This window comes from Ambystoma mexicanum, chromosome 2p (assembly GCF_040938575.1).
Source record: "Ambystoma mexicanum isolate Mex_15411 chromosome 2p, UKY_AmexF1_1, whole genome shotgun sequence".
In the NCBI taxonomy this organism is placed as follows: Eukaryota; Metazoa; Chordata; class Amphibia; order Caudata; family Ambystomatidae; genus Ambystoma; species Ambystoma mexicanum.
The window spans coordinates 146,890,020-146,917,912 of record NC_090923.1 but is presented as its reverse complement, the minus strand read 5'-3'; the positions used below and the strand labels follow the sequence as shown (position 1 = coordinate 146,917,912).

The following is a 27,893-nucleotide window of genomic DNA, read 5'->3' as shown; positions in this document are numbered from 1 at the left end:
TGCCTAATGTGAGCTCCTTCGCTCGCGGCTCCCGTCTCAACTTCCCATGAAGCTGCGGTGGTCTGGGAACACCTAACGCTTCTAAAAGTACTGCGCGTGCACTGTGTACTGAGGTAAGAATTCTGACGAGGATAGGAGCTAGAAATAAACCCGAATGGCGGTCCCGCTCGGGGAATAGTTTACATCCTTGTCCCCCCTAAGGGAAAACACTTGTTCGTGTAATACTGTACAGAACTGTCCCTTGTAAGGGAAATCATAGGACACACACTGATAAAGGGCCTCATCACGACTTTGGTGTTAACACTTAAATCCTCTGGATTTAAGGGTCCGCCAAATCAGGACTTCGGCGGATTTCGGCCCAGCTCTTGGCTGGGGGGAAATCCGCCGAAAATTTGCGCTATTACCGCTGGCGGGAAATCCACCAGCGGTAAGAGCGCAAATTTTCCACATTGAGCCCAATGGGGAATGGGGCATTCCCGAATGGGCTCAATGGGGAATGGGGAATTACATTACCGCCAAACTTGTGATCCGGCGCTATTAGTGCCGGGGAGTTCGGCGGTAGGGCTAATACTGCTGGCGGTAATACCGCCAGCGTTACCGACAAAGTCGTGATCAGGCCCAAAGTCTAATAGAAATGTTCACTTCTCTGAGTGCAGCAAAAAGAAAGAGCAAAGGACCCGGGTTGGAGGCTATTTATACAAGGTCCCAAGCACTGATAGGTGACCAGAGAGTGACTCGGGAGTCGGGACTACCATACACGAGAGGCTCATGGGAGTTTGTAGTTTTTACTGGACTTTTAAACTCTTAGACCTTTTAGTTTCGTAACAGACAAAATGTTGAGTTTAAAACGTTGTTTAATTGCAATTTTAAATGCTGCGCGTTGCAGTATTAAAGAAAGTTAAGCATAATGCCCGCCTTCTGTCTTGACATAGAATATTTGGTTCTGTAATTGTAAAGGAACTTTATGCCATGGCACGTTCACTTTCGAGCATTGTGCAGTAATTACGTTCACATGACTCTAGGGTTAGCCGTTAAGGATTTAGTAGATTAAATGTATTCATAAATACGCCCCCCAAATGTCCTTGTCACCATGCACTGCAGAACCTACATTAATCAAAAATAACAACAAATCGAGTTTTGTAGCTTTCTTATTGCGGTGCGTTTTGTGTTATAGTACTTATTCGGAGCATTATGTTAAATACATTTTGAGAAATTGTGATTTACCTTAGTTTACTGGAAACTCGCTCTAATCTGAAGCGATCAATGCAGATAATGTTTGCATCTGAGGCCGATTGGTGAGTTCTGTGGAATTTTGTACCAGTATATTTTCCCATCCTGCTCTGAACTCCACACGAGAATAAACCGGGGCAGGCCGAGCACTCGAGACTTCCTGGCAAGCACACCGAAGGAGAATAGAAGTAGGTACACTGGATCGAGTACTTCTTACAGTTTACCTCTGCGTTTCCCTGAAATCTCATGCATCGACAAGACTATCTTGAACAAAACTAAGAAAGGAGGGCTACAGAATCTCAACACGTGGAAAGTCGCAACATCGATGAAGTTGGTGGCCAAACAGACTCTATTCCACACATACGACAAAAAAATGAAGAAGCTGCATTGTAAAACCTTGTAACAGCATGACTGGAAGAAGGGCCTCCAGGTTTTCGTAGACACGGGCTCGTCTTTACAGCCTTGCGGACCTTTGCACCAGAGTCACAAGCAAGTATTTCTCGTTTTGCCTCTCGACCTTGTGTTTCATTGCGTGGAAGCGCGCAGTAGCTCAGACTGTTCCACATTCTTTTCCTTCCTTGTAGTTGCAATTGGCGACCTCTCTGTACCCTCGGAGACACTTCAGCGCCTTTTCTATTTTTAAGGCTGTACGAATGCTTTGAAATGCTGCACTTTTCTGGCCTATTTTCATTCAGAAGGAAGAAGGGCAGCGAACTTTGTGAAAGCACATGCCAAGAAAGAGCTGGAGCCGCACAAACAAATTAGAAACGTTTTCTTTATTTCTTGACCAGCCGAGGATGGGTTAACAGAGTTGGTCATGGTGGTCACTCAGCTGGAGCTGGAGCTCTGCTTTCACGGGAAGAAGTTGCGAGGATTCACGTGTAAGCTCACCAGATTTCCCAATGGATTTGTTCCAGAGACATCGTGCAGCGTTGCATGCCAGGTCTTTCTTCCCTTCCTCCTGGCAGGTCTGGGAATGGTGGCAGCCGGCCTTCTGATGGACCTTGTTCAAGTAGGTAACGTTTACTATCTCACGCAATCAAATGATGTTTTCCAATTCAGACAAGGAATCATATGTAAAGTGCAGTAGTAAAATAAAGTAGGAGTGATTTTCCCTTTTATACTACCAATTCAGAAAGCAGACAGAATATGTCTAACATATTATGAATGCTTTTCACCATTTCCTTATAAGTGAATGCATTAGTTCATTTGTATACATGTATTGTTTGAATAGAGCATGGAGGATGCCAGACTCCTAGTTTTAGTTTAATTGCTAATCATCAAGTTCTCTGTGTGACTGTATCTGGTTAATCTGTATTAGTTTGTAAAGCGTGGTCCGAAAAGTTTAATGGCTACTTTATATCTCAGCAGATACCGCATTATGGCTGTAGAGTCATTGTTAGCTGGACCGTAGTTATGTTGATCAGGGAGCTTAAATGTCACAAATATTTTAACAAGTCCAGTAAAATATGTATTGGGACTGTAGCCAGGACTTCATGACAGGGTGTCCCTATACCATTTACACCTAGGCGTAGGACAGTGGCCCCTGTGTGCTGTGCTGTCACCTGCCACAGGGGAAAATGGGACCTCAGGGCACACTCTTGTCAGTGGCCACAGAGGGCACGTGGTACAGTTGATGGAGGTGCTTATTGGTGACTTGAACATCACCTGAGGAAAGGGTGGATAAAATCCTGTGTGGTCCCTTAAAAAAAGTATGTCTTCAGTTTTGCTATGAGGTACCGTCACCTTCAGTGGGAAGGTGATTCCAATAGTGGGATGATGCATATTCAAGCCAACATTTGACCAGGGTACTACCTCCATCGAGTGATGTTTTACTGTCAAGAAGAGCAGGGGCTTTTATTTTTTCAAATGCATGTTTATGGGCATTTGAAGTGAAAACATACCGTTTTGTGCTTGTGCCAACATTATACAATGCATTTCCCTACTTTTGCTCTTTCCTACCATTCAGCACCCACTAGAGATCTAAAAGCTAGCTGGTGAAATGACACCACACAGAGATATTTACATCAGGTCCGCTAATTATTCAGAAGATAAATAGAGTGGAGGTAGGGTGGTTGGGTGTGAGAAGAGTGAGTGGACGTAGTTGGGTGGGTTTTAGTAGAGCGAGGGGAGGTATGGGGGGTAGGGCATGGGGGAAGGGCGAGGGATTGCGTGTAGAGCGGGTGGAGGTAGGGTCAGAAGGTGGGATACGAGTGAGTGGTGGTAGAATGAGTGAGTGGGGGTAGGGACAGTGGAGGTAGGGTGGGTGGGGGTAGAGAGAGGAGGTGGGCAGATGGATGGGGATAGAGAGAGTGGAGGTAGGGTGAGTGGGAGGGGGTAGAGAATGTGGAGGTAGGTTTGGTCGGAGCAGTAGAGAAAATGGAGGTATGGTGTGTGGATGGGGGAGTAGAGGGTAGTGGTAGGGTGTGTGGGGGTAGATATACATGATGTAGAGAGGGTGGGGTAGAGAGTGGGGGGATGGGTGGGTGAGTGGGGATAGAGAGAGTGAGGATAGGTTGGGTGGGTGGGGGTTAGAGAGAGTGGGCATTGGGTGCGTGGGAGTTGAAAGAGTGGGTTAGGGTGGGTGGGTAGAGAGTGGGGGTAGGGTGGGTGGTCAGGATTGAGAGAGTGGGGTATCGTGGGCAATTAGGGTAGAGAGTGTGGGGTAGGGTGGGTGACTGATAGTAGAGAGAGTGGGGGTAGGGTGAGTGGTTGGGGTAAGAGCGAGTAGTGTGTAGGGTGGATGGGGGGTCGATAGTGGGGGTAAGGTGATGGGGGTAAGGACTGGGGGTACGGTGGGTATAGATAGAGTGGTGATAGGGTTAGTTGGTGGGGGTAGCGAGAGTTGAGGGAGTGGGTGGGTGGGGTAGAGAGAATGGGGGTAGGTTGAGTGGGTGGGGATAGAGGGAGTGGTGGGTAGGGTAGGTAGGGGGGGATTCAGACAGTGTTGGTTGGGTGGGTGAGTGAGGGTAGAGAGAGTGGAGGTAGGGTTGGTGGGTGGGGGTAGAAGGAGTTGGGGTTGGGTGAGAGGAGGTAGAGAGAGTCGGGATAGGGCGGGTGACTGACTGTAGACCACCTGCCAAAATATATCGTACTTTTTCCGGTCCATAAGATTCGTGACACCTTTTTGAGATTACGTTTACATTTATTACCAACACGAGAACTATTAACGAAAACAAAACAAATCCCGACCAATTTAGCATATTGTCGATTCTGCAAACAAACTGAAATTCCAAAGACACTTTTCCACATAATCATGGAATGCACTGCATTGACTAAGAAGCGCAGTTTGTTTAGAGAGCTCTTCTTGCCACCCAATATTTTCCGATGGAACTAAAAGAACGGTGGACACAGATTTTGCTGGGTAACAATAGGAATCTACTTTATACTATTATTTACTTCTGGAACAGCATAATGGAAAAAGATATAAAAGACTGCATTTGTAAAGTTAATGAATTTTACCATGTGATTAACAGATTGTATATAAATGAAAAGTTTAGAAATAAACTACATCATTTTAATAATAGAAAAAAGACTGACAGTAGAGAGAGTGTGGGTAGGGGTGGTGGGTGTAGAGAGAGTGGAGGTAGGGTGGGGAGCTGGGGAGGAGAGGGTGGAGGTAGGGTTAGTGGGAGTAGAGAGAGTGGAGGTAGGGTCGGTGGGTGTGACGGTAGAGAGAGTGGAGGTAGGTTGGGTCTGAGGGGGTAGAGAGAGAAGAGGTAGGGTGGGTGGGAAAGGATTGAGAGAGTGGAGGTATGGTTGGTCAGAGGGGGTATAGATAGTGGCGGTAGGGTGTGTGGATGGGGAGGAGAGGGTGGATATCGGCTGAGTGGGGCTAGGCGGAGTGGGGAATAGGGTGGTTGACTGACAGTAGAGAGAGTGTTGATAGGGTGGGTGGGTGTAGAGAGACTGGATGTATGGTGGGTGGATGGGATGAGAGGGTGGAGGTAGGGTGAGTGGGGGTAGTGAGAGTGGGGATAGGGTGAGTGACTGATAGTAGAGAGTGCGGGTAGGGTGTGTGTAAAGAGAATGGGGTAAACAGAGATAAGGTGGGTGGAGGTATAGAGAGTGGGAGTTGGGTGGACGGGTTGGGGTAGAGAGAATGGGGGTAGGGAGGGTGGGGATAGTGGGAGTGGTGGTAGACATGGTGGGGATTGAGTGGGTGGGGTAGGGTGGGTGGTGTAGAGAGAGTAGAGGTAGGACAGGGGTGCGGGGCAGAGAGTGGGGTTAGGGTGGGGGGTTAGGGTGGGGATAGGTAGGGTGGGGTAGGGAGGGTGGGTGGCTGTAGAGAGAGTGGGGATACTGTAGAGATAGTGGGGGGGTAGGGTGTTGGGGGTAGAAGGGGTGGGGGTAGGGTGGGTGAGTATGGGTAAAGAGAATGGGGTAGGGTGGGTGGAGGTAGAAAAAGCAAGGGTAGGGTGGGTGGGGGTAGGGAGATTGGGGGTAGAGAGATTGGGGGTATAGTAGGTGGGTTGGGGTATAGATAGTGGGGTTAGAGTAGGCATGATGGGGGTAGGGTGAGTGGGTGGGTGGTGCTAGAAAGGGTGAGGGTAGGGTGGGTGGATGGGGGTAGGACGGTTGTGGGTAGAGCATTTGGGGTTAGATAGGGTGTGGTTAGTGTGGGTGTTTTGTGGTAGGGAGAGTGGAGATTGGGTGGGTGAGGGTAGAGGGGGTTGGGATTGGGTCGGGTTAGAGAGAAAGAGGGGGTAGGGTGGGTAGTGGTGCGTGAGTGGGGTTAGAGAAAGTGGGGATTGGTTAGGTAGGTGATGATGGTTGGTTGGGGGCAAAAAACATGAAGAAAAAAGAAGCCTTGAGAAAAGTACCCCAAAATAGCCCCAACACAACCTGACTAGCACACATAATAGGGTGGGGTGTGGTGGGGTCGGTATGGATCAAGAGAGAATGGTGATAGAGTGGGTGTGGGTTGGTGGCTAGCTGTGGAAAGGAAGCCTCAGGAGGAGAATACAAATCTTCAGTCAAAATATCCCAAAAATATCCCAAGTGTTCGTGAAAAACAGTCGAAAATAGCCTATTATGAAAACATTGCGCAGCTGGGAAATGGAAAGGCCGGCACCCGACTTCTTCACACAAAGCTGCTGACAGGAGCAAATATTGTTGGGCAACTTCTCATTGTGGAGTAGGGGGAGGAGATTGGAAAAAGGTTTTAGTGATTTGGCAGTTTCATGCAGGCATCTCTTTTATAACAATGATTTTGGCAATTTTGTGTAAACCAAAAAGGCTACCATGTCCACTTGAAACTTTTTGCCATCTCTTGAATCCCACCAATTATCGCCTGATCACCATACTTTGTTGCGTTTCTTTCTGCTTTACTTTTGGAACATATTGAGGCTTGGGCTGCTGGGGCTGGAAGCTTATACATTTATCAATTTGGTTTTAGGAAAGTGGTTGGCACTGACCTAAATGGTTTTTTATTACATCTTTTGTGGCATAATCCCACTTACGGAAGACCCCTCTATATGGCTTATGTTGATTTATCCAATGTGTTTGATAATGTAAATAGATCTAAAATGTGGAAGAAACTTTTATCCTGGGGTATGCCAGCCCCCCTTTTGGACATACATGTTAACTTGCATCTTAACTTCTCCTTGCAAGTCAGGTTGAATATGTCAGGCAGATGTTCAAGATAATATTAACTTTTGATAGCCTGCGTCAAGGATGCATGTTGGCCCCGCTGCTTTTTCATTTATATTTTTCAGACTGTTGTATAGTTAATGATTCAATGGAATGCTAGTGTAGCTTACATTCAGGCTGCGCTCAGAATGTTTGTTTTTGAAGGAGAATGTTAAGGGAGATCTAGAAGAACTGAGTCAGTCGATGTTGGCAGCCGTAGTAGACAGATGTAACCGCAGTCATTAGGCATATTCTGAATGCTTAATTAAGGTATTCTTACCTATGAAGGACCTACTGGCTTTATTATAGTGGAAACGCGGTACTACACTGAGGGTGAGCGGCAAGAGTACAAATCCCTGTGTTGAGCGGCTGTGTTAGACGGCAGGAGGTTGCCTGACCTTCGTCTGCGGATCGGGTTCGGAGAGGATGCACCGGAGAGGATGACTTTGCGCCCTGCTCCTCGATAGTGTCTGCAGCCCTGGTGTGGGGCACTGTGAAGTGGTGTTGACGTGGTGAGAGGGACACCTGTTGCTGTGGCAGACAGTGGTGGGACTAGGTCATGAGGGTCACATGGGTATTTGGAGGACAAAGTCATTCATTCAGTTAGATTTTGGTGGCCACACATGGACAAATTCATTGAGGTGCGTGTTAAGGAGTGTGATGAGTCCCGCAATAGCGACAAAGTGTGGAAAGCTGGGGTTCCTCCCCTGGTCATGCCTCAGGTGCCCTATATACCATGGGGAACTGTAGCAATAGATTTGCTGGAACCATTGAATTTTCCCGTGACATGAAACATTTATGTGTTTGTTGCTATAGATTTCATTTTGAGCGGTCTGAGTTACGGGTGCCCAAGGATTTTACCTCGAGGAACTTGATTAAGTTCTTAGAAAATGTGTTCTGGAGAGAAGTTTGGCCCTCAAAACTATTGAGCGACAAGGGCCCTCAGTTTGTGTCAAAGGAATTTCAGTCATGGTTGAAAGAGAAAGGGGTGGTGCAGATGAGGATGGCTTTGAACCACCCCATAGTAATGGATGTGTGGAGCCCTTCAACAGGACTGTCATGGACAGGGTCAGATGGTTGTTTCTAAACAACAGGGATTGGCAGAGAGACTTGATCTGGAGGATGTTTCAGTACAGGATGTGACTCCTCATCCTACCACAGGAGTCACTTTGTTTGAGCTCATAAGGGGTTGCAAACCCAACACGTCATTGCCTCCAGGGTGGTTATATAGGTCTACGGTGGTTGACCTTGATGTTGGTTGTGATTTGAGAGTGTGACGAGGCATCCAGGTCCTGGTATGATATCAAGCATGGGTCTAAATCCAGAGAATTGTCTGCTGGTGATCAAGTCAAAATGAAGCTTCCCAGGAAGCCCAGAAAATGGAATCCAGATTTTCTGGACCCAGAACTGTTGAGAAGGAATATGGAAGTGTGATGCGCCTAGCAGGAGGCGATGTTTGGAATAAGAGCAGAGTGGTGAAGTGGGTTCAGTGCGTTCAAACATTGAGAGTTGGAAGTGAAGGTGTGTTCATTAAAGTTATATACACTTCTGCATGCAGAAATTTCTGTTTCTCAACCCCTTTCTTCTATTCCACACCACAACCCTCCATTTTGTCCCACCGCCACCATTTCCCTTCCCACATTTAAAATTTTTCTCAGTCTAAAGGAGAGTAAGTGTGCTGTACAGTTAAGGATTCAATGGAATGCTAGTGCAGCTTACATTCAGGCGGCACTCAATGTTTACTGTTCAAGGAGAATGTTGAGATCTAGAAGTAGTGAGCCAGTTGATGTTGGCAGCCATAGAAGACAGATGTAACTTCAGTCATTAGGCATATGCTGAATGCTTTATAAGGGTATTCTTACCTATGAAGAACCTACTGGTTTAATGTCCAGACTTCAATGCTATGTAAAGTGAGCTCTTTCCCACAGAAATTTGGGACCATTCTCTTTTATGGCTGGCCTACGCAGGCGTATTGAGCCTTTTTTCAAAGTCCCCAACCAGTCTTCAGAGATCCTTAAAGTATTTGAGGACATCATTAAGTTTAATAACTTAGTTATTAACTTGGTTAAAACAAATATTCTTAGCACATCTAAGTCATGGAAATGTAACTCTTTTGTCTGGAATTTGGGACAAAAAAGTTTGGAAATTGTGAATGAATCCATGATGAAAGCCCTGAGTAAACACAATACAAGAGATCTCTAGACTCTCCTTAATCAAAACACTGGGCCTGATTCCAAGTCCGGCGGTAACCGAGCTGGAAAAACCGGCAGGTTGCTGCCGGACTTGGAATGAATTACTGCCTCTGTGATTGCCGGCATCACCATGGCTTTACAACCCTTGTGACCTGGTAATTCCAGAGGCGGAATTCCGTAAATCCTCATTCCCATGGAGTCGCATAGGACTCCACAAGGATGGGGACAATGGAAACACTGATTCCGTCCATGACGGAGCCGGTGTTTCCACTTCCGTCTGCAGTCGGGTGGCATTACGCCCTCTAGGTCAGACCTGGCGGGAGTGGCACCTCCCGCCTTCAGAACTCGTAATCTGCCGGTTCGGAAACAACAGTGGTGACGGGTTTACCACCACCGTTGTTTCCGGACCAGCAGACTCTAAATGAGGCCTATTGTCTTTCAACATCGACTGGATTTCTCATTTCAAATCTCTATACAGCCCTAAGACGGATCTAGAAACTCTGACAAATCATCACAGAAACGATAATAAAAACTGGTATAAACTCTGGGATTACGAAGAAATCCTAACACACATTAAGAGACTAAACACCTTGAGAGCACCAGGACCTGATGGCTTAAGCAATCACACCATCAAAAAACAACCAGAAGCCTGGACCAAACTATGCATTCATAGCTTCAAACTAATTTCTGGAAACAAATGCATACCAGACACATGGAAAACGGTGATCATAATCCCTGTCTTCAAGAAAGGCGAAAGGAACCAACCAAAAAACGACAGCCCGCTAGCAATGCTAGACCCAATAGGAAAGATTTTTGCATCTATCCTTGTAAAGAGATTCATTGAATGGGCAAAGACAAATAAAAAGCAGGACCCACGACAGACCGGGTTTGTAAACAATGTAGGAACGAATATCAATTTGCTGGTCCTCAACCTACTGAAACAAGAATCTTTAAAAACCCAGACTCCAAAACACGCCATTTTTGTTGATCTCTTAATGGCATTTGGTAGTATCAACAGAAGTAATCTGTGGAAAAAGCAGAGGCAACACATCTGCCCGTATGAACTGCTTGAACCAATTAAAGCCCCCTATACTGATACCGCCATTCGAATACGGCTGACTAATGACAGAGTTCTCTTGTCAGAGATGAAAACAACAAACAGACTCAAGCAAGGGTGCCCTTTAGCTGCCTCTCTCTTTAGTTTCTATCTGTACGATGTTGCTGAGAATCAAAATATCATTGCAACCAATCCTCCTAGAATGAACGCAACCTCTGTCCCTTATATGCTATACGCAGATGATATAGTGATAATGGACAAGATGCAAGTCTGTTAGGCAGAAACCTGTGCAGTTCCCTTAGGGAACACTGCAAAAGATTTAAGACTACAGGTATAGCAGTAAACCCACTTGGTAGCAGTCTGTACCACCCAGATTTACCTGGTAGCTGTGGCTGAGCAGTCAGACTTCCCTTAAGAAGAGTTAGGCAGTATGCGAAGTATACACAATAGGTACCTAAACACAATAGTACAAGCAAACACTGACCAGAGCTTGGTTTCAAAAGTATATAGTTATTTATTTTAAGAACACATAAGTTGGAAACACTCTAGCAATATATAGTAAAACACGTCAAACACAGTTATATGGAAAGCAGTCCCAACCCTTATTCCTATCTAGACAACTCTAGGTTAACATCACATAATTCAAACAGAGGTGAGTGCTTAACTTTAGATGACACTCTAGTAGGTTCAAAGAAGGGAGAGAAAAAGCAGGAATAGGCGAAACACACCACTCTAAGGTCAAGAACACTTTCAATAGGCTCAAAGAAGCATAAAGTCACAGGTGAGCAAAAGTCACTAGGCAGGGCCCACTCTTAGAGCAGACAGAGCAAAAATGTGCCCAAGATCACACTGTTATTAGGGATTTAGAGTCTTGCAAAGAGTTCAGGCGGAGTTTAGAGAGGCTTAGAAAGTTTAGCCAGGGTGTCCCAGGCACTCCCAGGTTCAAAAAGCCGGGGGCTAAAACTACCCCGTACAGTCGGTGGCAAGGGAAGCCAGGCGGAACACGGAACCTTAGACGGGAAGGATCCTCCAGCGGTGGCAGTTGTTCCAGGCAGTGGCAGCAAGGCTCGACGTCGGTCAGGGGAGAAGAAGTTCTCGCTGAAGAGCAGAAGAAGAAGGTCGTTGCACTGCCCGGGAAGAAACCAGCCGCGGAGTCCTCCGGTTAAAGGGTTGTACCGACTTTCGCGGTTGTGGTAAAAGTGTGGTATTCCGGTTGCCGGGGTGCTTGGCACGGGCAAGGCGGCCACGAGATACCTCGAAGAAGCGAAAAGAAGGTGAAAACTGGTTGTCCCCACCAGTCAAGGGAAGGAGCCACTCCGTTAAGAGTTCTCCTCGGTCGTTGGGAAAAGTGGTGAGACGGTTCAGCAGGGCTCCACCTGGTGGTGTCGTCGCAGCAGGTCGGCTCAGCTCTTCCCTCGTCGGATTCTTGGTCCTGTGGCGACTTCTGAAGTTCCAGTCCCCAAAGCCCTGCTTTTATGCAGCAAACCCCCATTCACCCAGCCTAGCTGTCACTCAAACATGCTAAGTGGTGAGCCGGCCGGCTCACCACTTGGGCCAATCAGGACGGAGTGCGACTTGAGTTACCAAGGTAACTCAGTCCAGGGTGCCTAAATCCCCCTCCACCCCTCCTAAGTACCCCAGACAGAGTGGCACCACTTTGGAGGGCTTCTGTGGAGAAGCCCGCCAAAAGTGGGACAAAGGGCTCCACTTCGGGTCAGAGTTACAGAGGCGAACGCCAACGCCATTTTAGAATCAAGTTTTGGCAAAAAAATCCCAACCGGAGTTATAATAATAAATATATAAACCGGCGGTATGTTTGAGGCTACCGTAAATAAATAATTAAATGTGTTAGCCTAAAACAATGGGAAATCCCATAGGAAAATATTTGCGGTCGAATATAAAAAGTAGTTTCCACCGGCACCAGCCAAAACTCGATCAGGGGGGACGGAGACGTGCCCCCTTGACTAACAGACCCTGGGGCAATCGAATTGCCCCAGCCAGTACGTCCACAATATGATGGTTTGTACTGGTTCTGTTCAGGATTTAAGACTAGTAAAGTCTTTGGTGACTTTACATGCCCTGGGAGACAGTAGTCAGTCCCAGGGTATGGAGTCTATGTTGGGGAGTCCCTAGGACACCCCTGGGTTACGGCACAGAGGGTGCTGTGTAACCCACATCACAAAAATACATGAGGCCCTATGGAGTAAAAGACCCCATAGCCCATTCAACACAAGGTTTAACCAAGAAAACACACTTCAACATGCCCAAGGGTGAGGGTAAAAGAGTCTCACTCTTGGCAGGAGAAAAAAAGAAACCCTAGAAATCCAGCAAAGCTGCTGGGGGACTCACTAGGTAGGGAAATTCAGCCTAAACAGAGAATTCTCCCTAACAAAGTCAGCCTCCAAAAAAGATTGAAGACTCTTGTAAATTTCCTTGAAAGCAAAGACATGAAATTCAATTCCAGCAAGACACAAGTAATGACACTGGGATATTGTAAAAGAACTCAGTATACCTGCCAACCATCTATTTGGAAGGGGAAAAACTGGAGGTAGTTAAAGAATTTAAATACCTCAGCATCCGCTTCAACCAATCTAAAGTCGAGTTGAACTGGTCCATCCATCTGAAGAACAAAGCCTGTACACTAGCCAGACAAGGCTTGATTATTCACAGGAAATACGGCCACTATTCTATGAAACCAGTCATCACCTTCTATAGGCAGAAAGTAACCACAATATTACTGTATGGAAGTGAATCATTACTCAATATCCCTCAAGCTATATGGATCTTGGTTGAAGGTACATCCTGGCGCAAGTTCCTCTCTCTAGCACCGTCTTATCCGATGCCTAGAATACGCCATGAACTCGCTTTGCAATCGCTATACTGCAATAAAAACTGGAAACAGCTAGATATATAAAGAAAGATAATCAATAGTGACGACATCCCGGCAACCTATATATTGAAACAATTGAATAAAACATCGAATGATTCCATCGTAAATAAATGGAAAGATGCCTGTCTGCATATGCCTAACAAAAATGATGTCTGTTGAGACGCTGATAAACAGACCTATGGAGGTGAAAAAAGAGAATCAAAGAAAATGACTGGATAAAAACTGTCAGCAACAAAGCCCGATAAACAATGAATATAATTTCAGAGAAACTAGAGGGCTTAATGAATTACCAGCATATTTGACAAGATTCCCCTCCAGAAAAATCAGAGACTTATACCTCAGACTCCGTTTGAACATTCTCCCTACTATAGATTACTTAATCACAACTAAACAGATTCCAGAAGAAAATAAATTCTGTAGATTTTGCAAGCAAATGGACCAAGATGAGACGATTTATCATATTCCAATGAAATGCCCTAGCTTGAATGAACAAAGGATTCAATTTGGAAAGGTGATGCCTCACCCTAAAACAAGCTATGGAGAAGAAGAGAGATGGCCCAGATAATCTCTGGCAAAAACAAAAAGATGATTATTATGACAATTCAATTCTGGACACATATGATAGATGAAACCTGTAGATAAGAAATGTTCAAATTTTAAATAGTAATGAAATAACCAAATGCACAATTTGATGATGAGATATGGAAATGTAAAAGTTTGTATGCAAACTATGACATTTTAATTAAAATATATATATTTCTGAGGCTTGTGGAATCTGCTTAGATCACATGCTGTGCATAGGCCGACATCTAGTGGAAGCTGCGGAGTATTACAGTTTGTTTTTCGAAACTCGAAAATGGGCGTCGACACAGGGCGTGCCAGTAATACTATCCCTAGTGTGACGTCCACTGTACCCAAGATCCCTCACGCGTCTAGGATCCTCAGATTGTTTTTTTCCGCCATACTGGTCGGAAGCATCTTGCGGAGTCCCCTGGCCTTAGCCATACTTTTGCTAAAATTATAAAATAATAATCTATTGACATCCTTCCCCACCCCAACGTCGAACTTTGACACTGGACGCCGGCTGGAGAAGAAATCGACCGTCGGCTGCTGCACAACGGATTTGGGCCTCGGAAGGCCGCTGGCCTCGGCCCGGGCCTGGTAGGCCGCTGGCCTCGGCCCTGCAAGTAGGGAGAGTGGGGGGTGGTACATACTCTACACTCTTGGTATATAGGTACACCTTATATATTTCCTACACTTAACAGCCCGCTGCCTCAAGGTGCGTATGGAGGGTACCCCTTTTCAATTCTGCCCCAAGTGCAACCGCAAATACCCTTGGGTCGACAGGCACGCCACGTGCAATCTCTGCTTGCCGAGGGACCACCCCGAAGCGAACTGCAGAGCGTGTAGTAGGTTTAAACCTAAGACACTTAAGGACCGTTTGACGAAGCGTTGGGCCCACCACGCCAGGCAGGCGGCCATGGCAGCGGAGGGCGCCTTCAGCGATGGCAGCGACGCCGTACTTTCGGGCGGCGAGGGCATTACGGCGTCGAAAGACAGCCGAGCGCAGGTCCCCGACCTCGGAAGGTCGTCCGGCAGGGCGGCTATGGGGAAGACCCCCGGCGACGCAAGCGCTTCACATACTACACACACTAAACACACTAAGTCCAACCGAGACTCGACGACGTCGAGTTCTCGGAAAGAGGCACAGACAGAACGGTCCAACTCGGTGTCCTCTGGGCGCTCTCGATCGAGATCGCCGCATGACGCCAGGCAATCATCCACTCTTGCCAAGAGTGCCTCGCTCCCTAGGCTAACAGAAGTTCGATCGTCGGAAGACGAAGATGACTTCCACCCCCAGGCCGCGCTCCAGGAGGCAGAGCCCGCAATTAAAACCAGCAAGGCCCCACGCTCAAAGGACAGGGACACCTCTCCCGATCCTCGACGCCACAACCAGCAAGGCTACTCAGGATAAATCCCATAGAACTGCTGAGAAAGTCATTCCCAGTTCCAAAAAATGGTCCAGTGAAGACATAGATAGGGTCATGTCAAGAATGTCTTCCTTGGCTGATATTTATGATAAAAATCCTCAGGCTCTACTGATCCTATCCCCCCGAGTAAGAAGGCCTGGTTTGAAACCCCGATGAGGTCTGAACCCTTCGAGGTACAACCTTACGCGACATCATACGCTCGATATCAAGGAGAGGCTTCCTTTGGTGGAGACCAAGAGTTTGATATGATAGAAGAGCAAACCGGGACGGGATACTATGGGGATGATGAGGACCAGGAAGAAGAAGAGGATGACCCGGAAACATACAAAGTAGATTCCCCGGTAGAGAACGAAGCCCCGGTTACCGACTCCCCGGTCGATAACCAGCCCCTCCTAAACGAGGTTCTCGCTCGCGCAGCAGAACATTTTCACATTGACACCCACGATGTACAGGAGGAAAGGGACTTCGCAGAAGAGTTAGTGGGAGAAAGGAGGCCGGTTGCCCAGACCATCCCTATCCTTAAATCCATTCAGCGAAGAATAGATCCGTCCCTGGTGAACCCAAACCTCACCAGAGCAGTCAATCCTAGGGTTGAAAAACTTTTCAGGGCAGCTCAGTCTGACCCTCTCTATATAAGAGGACATCTGAAGCCAGACTCCCTAGTTGTTACCAACACTCGTAAGAGGGCTGGAACACCCTTGTCTTCGTCAGAAGCTCCTCCCGAAAAGAAGAGCAAAAAACTATACGGTTTCGGCAGGAAGGTAGCCTCAACGTCCGCCTATCAAGCAAGGATTGCTAACTCCACCACCCTGTTGGCCAGCTACAACTGCCATCAGTGGGAAGAAGTGGCGGCTCTCATAGCCTCTGCTCCTGAACCGTTAAAGGGCCAATTAGCTCGGATTTCCGCAGAGGGTATAGCCGTGTCTGGTTGCATTTTGAAAGCAACATTCGACACCGCCGACAACGCAGGCAGATTGATAGCAGAAGGTACTGTTATCAAGAGACATGCATGGTTACGGCAGTCTGGTTTTAAGACAAAAACTCAGGCATCATTATTAGACAAACCGGTGGAAGGCGGTGGAAGACGTACTGAAAAATGCCAAGGACGAATACGAGAGACTCAAATCCCTTGGCCAGTTAACCAATAAACCCCCCAACCAGAGAGGGAATAGTAATTTTCGTCGCCCACGCGGCCAAAATTCCCAGAGAGGATCTAACTATTCCCAGGGGCAGGGTACACAGTGGAACAACAACCAACAATCTACCCAGGGTTACGGCAGAGGTAATAGGAGAGGTCGTGGTAAAGGCAGAGGCAGCCCCAGCAAGGGAAACGGCACGCCTCCACCAAAGCAGTGACGCTCAGTTCAGGGTCCCTTCTCATGCAACCCCAGTAGGGGGACGCATTTCAAACTTCACCCAGGCTTGGGAAGGGATCACATCAGACAGATGGGTGCTGTCAACAGTATCCACAGGGTACTGTATAGAACTACTGCAGCGTCCCCGGAACCATCCTCCACGACAAAAAGTACACTCCCTAGAACATCAGAAGATTCTCCTCGAGGAGATCGCCATTCTTCTACAAAAGGACGCGATAGAACTCGTCCCGGGACACCAGGTAAACAAGGGTATTTATTCAACTTACTTCCTTGTGCCAAAGAAAGACTTGACAATGCGCCCAGTATTGGACTTACGACCTGCCAACAAGTATGTCAAGCCCCAAAAATTTCGTATGACCACGCTACAAGAGGTAATCCCCCTCCTAAAAAAGGGGGATTACATGGCAACCTTGGAAATGAAAGATGCTTATTTTCATATTTCCATGTTCCCAGCGCACAGAAAGTACTTGCGCTTCAAGGTGGACAGTCGCCACTACCAATTCAAGGTACTTCCCTTCGGGATAGCTTCAGCACCAAGGGTATTCACCAAGGTACTGGCGGTGTCAGCTGCACACCTACGCAGGGAGGAAATCCCAGTGTACCCTTATCTGGACGACTGGCTCATAACGGGGGAAACCCCAGGAATTTACAGGACAAACATTCAAAAGACTATCGACCTCCTCCACGAATTGGGCTTCTCAATCAACGAGAAGAAGTCAAGCCTAGTCCAAGCACCTCAAAACAATTCCTAGGAGCAATCCTGGATACCCAGGAGGGGTTGACCTTTCCTTCAGAAGAAAGAATTCGGAATATACTACTGCAAATTCCGCATTATCAGTCCGGTCAACAAATAACGGTACGCAAAGCAATGCGGTTACTGGGCATGATGGCGTCATGCATTTACCTGGTCCCCCACGCGCGCCAGCGCATGCGTCCCATGCAGGAATGGTTGGCGAAACAGTGGTCTCAGGCAAGTGGTCAGTGGGACGATCTAGTGGTCGTTTCGCCAACACTTGTACAAAGCCTCCACTGGTGGACAAGAGAGAATCTCGCAAAAGGGAAACCCTTTTACGATCCCGAAGTACAGGCAATAGTCGCCACAGATGCATGCCTGACGGGGTGGGGAGCTCACCATCTCCACCACAAAGCACAGGGTCTCTGGTCTCACTCAGTGGCCAAGAACCACATCAACCTGATAGAGCTTCTGGCAGTATTCAGAGCGCTTCAGGCGTTCGAGCCCCATCTACCAAACCTGTCAGTGCAAATACGGACGGACAGCACTACAGCCATGTTCTACCTGAACAAGCAAGGAGGGACTCGCTTGCCAAATCTGTCCAAGCTTGCCCAGAAAATCTGGAGATGGGCACTCAGACGGAACATCTTCCTGTCATCGCAACATGTTCCAGGGGAGCTCAATTCCCTAGCGGATGCTCTGAGCAGAGACTCCCTCCCAGAGGAACACGAATGGGTTCTTCACAGAGAGGTCGTAGAAGATCTCTTCTCTCAGTGGGATTTCCCCACTATAGACTTATTCGCCACAAGCGAAAACAAACAATGCCCAGGATTTGCATCCAGGTTCCCCCAACCAGACTCCCAGGGGAACGCCCTATGGATGAACTGGTCAGGGATGTTTGCGTACGCTTTTCCACCAACTCCTCTCATCAGGAGAGTGGTGAACAAGATGAACAAGGAATCGATGACGCTCGTCCTAGTTGCTCCCATGTGGGCAAGACAACCGTGGTTCCCACACCTACGCAGGATGGCGGTGTGCGAGCCCATCAAACTTCCAGCCTGGTACAACCTACTGTCCCAGCACCAAGGTCAAACAGTGCACCAGCAACCCAACTCAATGAACCTGGCAGCATGGCTCCTGAGGTCATAGAGTTTGGACATCTCAATTTGCCACAGAGGTGTATGGACATCCTAAAGGAATCTAGGAAACCAAACACAAGGCACTGTTACTTTGACAAGTGGAAGAGGTTCGTTATCTGGTGCCAGAGTAGACAAATCAACCCGGTTGATTGCACTCCTTCCAACATTGTTACATACATGCTCCACCTGCTGGATGCAGGATTGGTTTTTAACTCACTGAAAGTACACCTGGCAGCCCTCTCGGCTTACACCACTTCCCATAGCAAGGTGTCGTGGTGGAAAGTACCAGTAGTTAAAGCCTTCATGGAAGGAGTAAAGAGACTTCACCCTCCTATTTCAAACCCACCACCAGGTTGGGACCTTAATGTGGTGCTAGCCAAGCTCATGGGCCCCCCTTTCGAACCCATGCATAAAAGCAGTCTCAAACACCTGACTTATAAAACGGCCTTCTTAGTAGCTATTACTTCTATAAGAAGGGTCAGTGAAATTCAGGCTCTGTCAGTGTAGGATCCCTTCTTTACTATCTATAAAGACAAACTGGTTTTACGTACACACTCTAGGGTCTCACCTAAATTTATATCAAAATTCCATGTAAACCAGTCCATAGAGCTTCCGGCTTTCTTCCAGAACCCGCAAAGCTCTGCTGAGGTGAAACTACACACCCTAGATGTGCGTAGGGCGGTCCTCTACTATGTAAATAAAACAAGACCGCTAAGGAAAACAGATCAACTGTTTGTCTCCGTAGCTACAGGCAGAGAGGGGGATCGCGTCTCTAAAGGTGCCATCTCGAAGTGGATTATTAACTGTATCCAGCTGTGTTACTAACTCTCTGAAAAGACTCTGCCTTTTACGCCAAGAGCCCACTCTACTAGAGGCATTGGGGCCACTCTGGCTTTCATTGCAAATGTCATCCTTGACACCATTTGCAAAGCAGCTACTTGGAGCTCTATTCACACTTTTACTCAGCATTACTGCATTGACACACATTCCAAGGCAGATACACAAGTGGGACAAGCAGTTCTAAGACACTTATTTGCTCATGACCCTTCTCACATCCCACCTCCTTCTTCTGGTACTGCTCGCTAATCTATGCACAGCATGTGATCTAAGCAGATTCCACAAGCCTCAGAAGGGATACATTACTCACCGTAATCGTATTTCTGATGCTTGTATCTGCTTAGATTCACATGCGACCCACCCTTCCTCCCCTCCGAGAGAAGGCGCATGATTGCTTGTAGTCTTACCTTTCTGTCTATCTGCTTGGATTATCTGTACTCACGCTACTCCTCATGCTACCTCATGTCAGAAAAAATACAATCTGAGGATCCTAGACGCGTGAGGGATCTTGGGTACAGTGGACGTCACACTAGGGATAGTATTGCTGGCACGCCCATTTTCGAGTTTCGAAAAACAAACCGTAATACTCTGCAGCTTCCACTAGATGTCGGCCTATGCACAGCATGTGAATCTAAGCAGATACAAGCATCAGAAATACGATTACGGTGAGTAATGTATCATATATATATATATATATAGGTTTTCGTGTCTGCTCAAATGAATATAAAGCATCTTTCCAAAAATATGTGACAGAAAGTAATGGGTCTTTGCAGTACAGATGGGTAAGCTTGACTACAAATATGGTTGATTTTCACTCTTAACACTGTGGACCAAGGTCAAAATACCTTTGGCGCGGGTTTGCACACCCTTAATATAGTACAGAGACTAGATAAACATTAGATTCAAGGTATTTAAAACTTTTTTATACAATGTTTTTTGCTTAACTTTAAACTCCAATTAATACTCCAAAACACTCCTAGTTTGTTTTAAAAACACCAGTTGTATTAATTTCACCAATCTTTCAAAACTACAATATGCAGCCTCTGCCAGAAAAGGCTACCGATGCCAATGCATTTCGGACCATGTGTCCATTATCAGGGCCAGTAGCTCTATACAAATTACAAACAATAATATTCTCAGTCACCCAGACCATATATGTATACGAAACCAAAAATGACTGAATAGTGTTAGACATCATTCCAACAATTCACAAAATGGCAGTTAGAGTACACCAACCCATAATATTGGTGAAAATAAACAAATATTCATCACCATCACATCATCAATCAGAATACAATCAACCAATGGTGTCATAGTTGAAAGCATCATAACAAAGACCATTTCCATTAAAAGAAACAGAAATAATGCACTTACCATGCAGTAGTTCACAGAGCAAATTGTTGAGTAAATAAATTGTACAATATAGCAAAAATAAAAAATTACAATGACAAGAACAATAAGGGACAAAAACAAGACATAACATAAAATAAAAAAGGGGAACAAATAGATGGAGATAAAGGGTTAGAGAAAGGTCAAAATAGATTCACACTATGGCCTCATCATGAGTTGGGCGGTATCCCAGCGGCATTCCTGCCGGGATACCACCCACGCTAATAGCGCTACCGCCACCCGGTCTGGCGCAATTAGTTCCGGATCACGGGTTTGGCGGAACGGTCTTTCCCGTTCCCTATTTGACCCAATAGGGAATTTTTCGGCGCGTTTACCATCGACGGTATTACCGTGCAGTAATAGTGCTGAAAATTGACAAATTGCCGGCGGATTTCCCCCCAGCTCAGAGCTAGGGGTAAATACTGCCAAACCCATGATTTGGCGGACCCTTAAATGCGGCAGTAATAGTGTTACTGCCACATTTAACGGTTACCGCCCAACTCATGATGACCCTGTATATGTAGTTTACAATACTACTTGTTTCAGCTGTCTAAATCCTACTGCACAACATACCGCCATGATGGTCATATTCCTTCATTCAAAGCAAAGAGAGCACAATTTATACTGTGGAACCCTCAATCTAGGTACCAAGTCATACTTGGCGTTGAATCTAAGATCAATGTGTGTCAGAATGACACAAATGTCGGACGTATGCAATCCAACACATCCGTGTCCTACGGATCGCGGTATCAACTAACGAAATCTAAAGGAAAGTGCACATACGTTCCATCAGATGCTACTATCTGTGCAAGCCAGATATTATAATGTAATGCCTATGTGACCTCATCCTACTTGTCATTCGAAACTCGTCTTCTCGCACAAAACGATATGTGTGTCACTTCAATCTCTCTCTGAGTATTTTGTTAGAGAAGAGACCCCGTGACCTTCTCCCATGTGACTGCGTGAAAAGTCCTGTGTGGTTCAAACATGTAATGAGAACCAACAGCCTTGTCTACATGTTATAATGTTGTTGGGGTGATTATCCCGGGGTCGGCAGAGCCGTCCGCGGACCTCCGGGCTGGGAGGCCCCAACTCCTACCGTAGTTCCCAAAAGGAGTATGAGACACACAAAAGGAGCAGGGTGGTTCTGCTTTTTATTATAACAACGGCAGGGATGGGTCTCGGATCGTACGCATCCGTCCAGACTCTCACTCTTAGTGGGGCTCGCAGGCCCTTTTTACAGCAGTATGACGCGCTACCTTCGTCACCTGGGAAAGTTATCAAAAAACCAGTTGCCACTCCGGATTGGTTCCCCGAGTGGTAGGGTTAGTATAGGATACATATGGAGAATGATTAGTGGTTAAGGATGAGTCAGGTGGTATACTTGGGTTGTCCCTACTTTTAGATACTTGAAAATTGCAACAAGGGGACCCCTGGTGATTGGCTAATACTACTGATGTCAGTGATGAGCCCCCCTGCGTTCTGATTGGTCCTCCCGCGAGCCCCCAAGCCTGGGACCATCGTTGTTCCCAGCTCGCGGTGTACCTTTCATTAGCAACAATGTGCAACTATGTGTTTGTGCAGACAACGTACAGGTCTGCTCATAGACTTGTGTGCGGGTCGTTCCTATCGCCGTAGGTGTCCATCTTGCCGCTTCGCTGTTGCAACCTGTGTCCCAGACGTGGGACCCAGGCGACTTTCTGTCTCGTGGGTCTGGCACTTTGTCAGATCGGCTTGGTCACGTGTGTAGAGACCGTAGCTGGAGCAGAATTCTGCACATTAGATTTGTATTTCGTTTCTGTGGGCTTGGCTTTTTTACAGGTGTAACCTTGGCGCCGGGCTGGTAGCATGCGAGTTGCAACATTGTGGCCTTGGCTGTGAGCTCTCGCTGGGGCTCGTTCTGCATGATCAGCACTTGTACTCTTGCTCTGAGAGGATTTTCATGGTGGGGCTCTTACTTGCGGCCTACTCGGGCCTAGTTCATGGGTGGCGATACACAATCCATTGTATGGAGATCGCGTGTTGACATGGTGTCACAAGCAGTGTTAGGTATACATGATGGTGTTGTCACAGGGCGAGTGGTGGGAGAAGCGTCAGCAAGTGTATACATGAGTTCTTCAAGCGTCTTGCGTTTCTGCATTACTCTAAAAAGGCCTATGTGAAAAATAAAAATGATGCACGTCAGTGGGTGTGTCAGTCACCTACGTCATAGCACTGGATATGTTCTTCATGTAGGTTGGTGTGTGAGTGACCAGTGTGCATGGTGGCACGTGTGTTCTTGGCAGTTGGCTAGGTCGTTATGGCATCTCTAACGATGTGGATACTTGTGGCTGTTGTCTTAGTCGAGTTCATCCATGCCGCATGTGTCGGCTCGAGTCGGACAGGCTGGTGGGCATACCCTTATGTTCCTGAACCAGGGTATTTTGTCATCTGGTAGATAGACGAACCCGTCCAGTAGGGGGTGCCTGGGCCATGATCCTCTAGGCCATGGTCTTGATGAGATTGGGGGGAGCTTGTTTTCCCATTCTCCCACTTCTCCTCTTACTCTCCATACTTTAGTTATTCCAGCCAAGTGTCCATACTGGTTGACATGATCTTCGAACGACCAGTACATATAAACACAGCTGTCACCTGGTTTGCAGTATACCCATCTTCCAACATAGCTCCTCTGGTTTCTTGGGTTCTCCCATTTTACAGATGGCGGATCCAAGGGGTTGGTAATGATCTGTTTACGCAGTCTCTCTCTTTTCTTTATTATCACGTTGGTGTGCTGGTCGTCATCAGTTGGCATCAAGGGGTGCATGCCGACCATTTCTATCATTTTGTCTGTAGTGCATGCTTTCCTGGCCTTCCAGAACCTTATTACAACCAATACTGCTGCAGCTAATATTATGGATCCAACTATAATCTTCAGTCCATCTGATAGCCATGAGGGCATCCATGATCATATGGATGAAAACCAGCTGGTGTCCTTCTTTACCCCTTTGCTTTCTTCCATAATTTTGGAGTGCATCTGTGCTAGTTGTGATACTGCTTCAGTAAGTGTCCCATTATCTGCGTCGTTAGCAGGGTTAAATGTGCAGCATGATTGTCATATTTTTGCACAAACTCCTCCATCCATAGCTGTGAGAAGGTCCAACACATATGTATTTTGTAGTGCTACCATTCTTACCGCTCGTAGCTCTTCTTTTATGGGGTTGAATCCATTACTGTCGTATTAATCGTCATCATCAGTTCCCACCGGGTGATCTGAAGCCATTTTGCGTTCGCATATGCTTGGAGTCCTGGGTGTATTATTGATGAGAAGAACATTGCAGCCCTGCTGAATAATCTGTGTTCTGGTGGAATGGAAGTGAGTGCTGTTTCCGATCTTCCCCAGAGGTAGTTTCCTGTCAGGCGTTCTCCTTGTCTTTTCATTCTTGGTAGAATGTTATTGTTGTTATTTTTCTCTCCTTCTTGTGATTTTACAGACCTTTTCCTCCTCTTGTTCCCTTCGTCCATCTTGAGAAAATTGGCTATGTTAACATGTTTTTGAGGCACTACCAGTGATGGTACGTTGATGTGTACCATGGTACATATTCCATTCCATAATGGAGGCAAGGTGTGGTATGCCTTATCCCCGCAGGCCCAATAGTGGTCCATTATAACTGCCGTTCCAGCACCCCACTCTGGTAGTTCCGCTACGCTTCCACAGTTGGCGTTGTATCCCACATCCAAATCTCTTTTGTGTTGGTAGCATAGTTTGGGTGCAGTCAGTGGTAGTATGCTTATTGGGTCTTCATCCTCCTCCATCCACGTCAGCTTGGGTACATATTTACCCCACATCGTCCAACATCTGTCGTTGTGCTCCTGTATGGTGGTAATATTTTCTCTTGTTATCATGTTGGTCCCAACCACTCCTATTTCCCATTCATTGTTCATGCATATTTTCCCAGTTATTGTTATCAGTGGTTTCTCCCAGCATCCTTGTACACCAGGAACTTCAGTGGCGTACAAATCACACAACAGGTATTCTAGCGTTACTTTCTTCGTTTCTCCTTTGTCGGGGCCATCCGTCATGTATCTGAATGCTTCAGCATGTAAGCTGCATCTATGGTAGTTCAAGTATGTCTTGAGGACATTATTTTCGTATGGGTATGTGTCCCTTGTTTTCCACTGCATTCTCACCACCGCCCCTTGAAATCGTCCCCTCGTTTGAAATAGTGCTAGATATATTATACATTGCACTGTTTTTTCCTGTATTTCAGTGGCAACAAATGTTCTTGATGCGCTCATGGCGTATGGGATCAATGAGCACACATAGCAGTTGTCCTCAGTTGTCTGCTTACCAATTTGGGTCATGTGCTGGTACCACATGTTGTTTGAGACGTGTGCTGAGTCTGTTATGTAATTATCGATACCTTTATTGTCAGTGTATGTGCTGCGTTTAACTCTACCTCCCTTACCTTTAGGGTTGCTAGTACCACCTGATATCATACCTGTTACAGACGTGGGAGGGGGTAGGTTAGTTTTGGATACAGCCACAAAATTGGTAGCATAGCTTTTCTGCCATACAGAAGTAGCCAATAGACCAGTGATGACGAACACTCCTATCAATTTTATTACAAGAGCTATTCTCACTGGCATTTTTGCTCTTACCTCGCTGCAGTCCGGCAGCTTATTCTTGCGACGTTAAAGGTGCCCGCCTGAAAATCCTGAACGTGCACGTTATTATTGTTAATATTTGTTAGTTAAGCTCTCTCTATCAAGTAATCATTCCGTGCCCAGGCGAAGAGCTGCTCCCACGCTAATCTTAGTGACCTATCTCTTAGAGCCGGCAAGTGCTTGTGAAGATGGGGAAATGATTGTTCTATGGGCAACACAAATGCGGTGTAATATACGCGTACCCTCCTTCTTTTTAGGTACTTTGGCCTTCTTATATGATATACAAATTGGTGTGATAGGGCCTCAGGGGAGTTATCATCTGCAGGCAGCATCTACTCCTGGGCACAGCACGCTGTTAGTTACTTCACTTTCTAAACAATACAATGATATGCGGTACCTGCATGTGCGAGAGAAGGTAGAAGAAAAACATACAAGTGTTTTATATGTGTGTGTGCAACATCCAAGTTCCTTGTACAATGTCCTTCAATCGGTAGTGTCTTTTACGGGGCTGGGGCTCGGGGGACTGGGGCTGGGTTGGGCAGAGGTTTGTTTACTTTGTGATCTCGTGACCATGGGGTGGGCTATGGGCAAGTGTCCAAAGTCTATGGCAGTGTTTGTGGCTGAGGAGTGGTCAGGGGCAGTGACACAATTGTCCTCAGCGGCGGTTGCTGTATCCTTGTCTGTAGCTGACGTTGTCGATGTTGTTGGTCTTGTAATGGTCCTGTCGTCAACGCTAGGGCGGTTCTGATGTTTGTAGGGCTTCACGTCGTGTAGGTGATTCCAGACACGCTTATCGTGTATTTTCACCGCTCTGGGATCCACTGCCTCTACCAAGTGGGGCCCGGTAAAGCGTGGGCTGTTCCACTTTCTATTGAAGTTGCGGAGGAGCACATGATCTCCCTCCGCAATAGTGCATAGTCCTTCCTTCTCTTGTTCCTCGTTGGTGTCTTCTTGTTGAGAGCTCTTCGACCCGCCCCGCTTGCGCTCGAGCTGTTGAGATACAAAGGCGACACTAGTAATCAAGGAAGACACATATTGATACATTTCGTCACCAAAAACAGTTGCAGTGTTATCATGGTCAGTAAATGCTCTTGATGTTGGCGTTAAAGGAAGGCGCATTTGACGTCCTGTCACCACCTCGTGGGGAGTGAGGTGGTGATCAGATCCTGGCCTATTCCTCAGCTCTAATAGAGCCAGCGGAAGGCAGTACAACCAGCTCTTTTCAGTTGTCTGCTGAATTTTTGCAATTTCCTCTTTTAATAGGCCATTCAGGTGTTCACATAGACCGTTGGCCTGCGGATGGTATGCACATGCACATGCAAATTTATGTTTAATACCCAGCAGAGATGTGATGTGGTCAAACATTTCATTAGCAAAGTGTGGGCCGTTGTCAGACCGCAGCACTTCGCAAACACTCCACCTAGGGAAGACCTCTCTCACTAGAAATTTAGCTGCTCTAAACGCATCCGCGTGTGAGCAGTGTCCGGCCTCGATCCACCTGGAGGATGGACATACCACTACAATCATGTACCTATGTCCTTGACATACATTGATCATATCAACGTAGTCAATATGGAGGTGTAGGAAGGGTCCTTCAGGCCGGGGTATAGTACCTTTTATCACTTGCAGCGTGTGACTAGCCATAAACTGTTGGCATGTGAGGCAGTTGCTGATGAAATTAGTAACATGAGAATTTAACTCGGGGCAGAACCAAGCCTCCCTAATTTGTGCTGCAATCACTTCCTTCCCTTTATGTGCTGGATGATGAAGCTGGGCCAGGGCGGTGTTCAACAGTGCCAATGGCATGACCACCTTTCCAGTATTATTTTGACACCACAGCGCGTCTGTTGGGGACATCGTACATCCTCTCTTTACTCACAGTTCCTTTTCTGCCATTGGTGTGGCTGCCTGCAATTCCATTATCTGTGTTGCAGGGAGATGAGTGTACCCTTCCTTCATCATCATCTGTCTTACCATTGACCTCCCCCTCCCTCTCTCTGATTCTGGGGGGTCCATAATTCACCAAAATATGCAGCATGCTTGGCATGTGCGTCTGCTGTTTCATTACTTTTCGAATTATAGTCATCTCCATTAGTGTGTGCTGGACACTTAACGAAAGCTATCTCTTCGGGGTCGTTAATTACTTCAATCAATTCTGCTAGCAAGAGGGCATGTTGTACTGGGGTGCCATCAGCTCTTCTAAACACCCTTCTCTGCCACTTTATCAACCCGGAGTGCACCGTTGATGTGACACATGCGCTGTCAGAGTATATAGTAACTCTTTTGTCAACACTTTCCTTTAGTGCCGAAATCAGTGCAACTAATTCCGCTGCCTGAGCCGAATAATGCTGCGGTAATTGCACGCATTTTACTGGGACATACATCAAATCTTCCGTCATTTTAACTGCTGCTTCCCCAGTTCTCCTTATCCCATCGCTCTTGTCAATAGTTGATGAACCATCAATGTACAATATCTCACCCCCTTTAAGGGCATCCTCCTCCACCTTCCTTGTGCTGGAGTACATTTCAATAGTATGAGTGCAATCGTGGGCATAATCACCTTCCTCAACAACTTCCGCTATGAATCTGGCTGGGTTTACGTTACTGCATCTGACAATTGTCAATTCGGGTCTGGATAAGATAATCTCGTAACATCTATGTGGTCAGTGTGGACTTGGTTTGTTCAAAATTGCAAACAGTGCATGCTCCACAAATAATGTGGTGGGGCACCCCATTGTTATCAATGATGATTTTTCCACCGCAAATGCAGCTGCGGCGAGGCCC

The 27,893-nt window shown here is 46.7% G+C and overlaps 1 protein-coding gene across 4 annotated transcripts in view; it reads left to right on the top strand.

The window, feature by feature from the left end:
* The window catches only part of SLC41A3 (solute carrier family 41 member 3), an 864,281-nt gene that overhangs the window by 186,240 nt on the left and 650,148 nt on the right, over positions 1–27,893 (top strand). Inside the window, exon 1 of one of the 4 annotated variants that reach the window (XM_069643391.1) lies at positions 1,412–2,242. The exons of the other annotated variants lie outside the window; for them this stretch is intronic. Within the exon in view, the coding sequence (XP_069499492.1) occupies positions 2,048–2,242 (195 nt within the window). The 5' untranslated portion in view covers positions 1,412–2,047. Of the gene's footprint in view, positions 1–1,411; positions 2,243–27,893 lie in introns of those variants that run through there. 4 annotated transcript variants of the gene reach the window in all.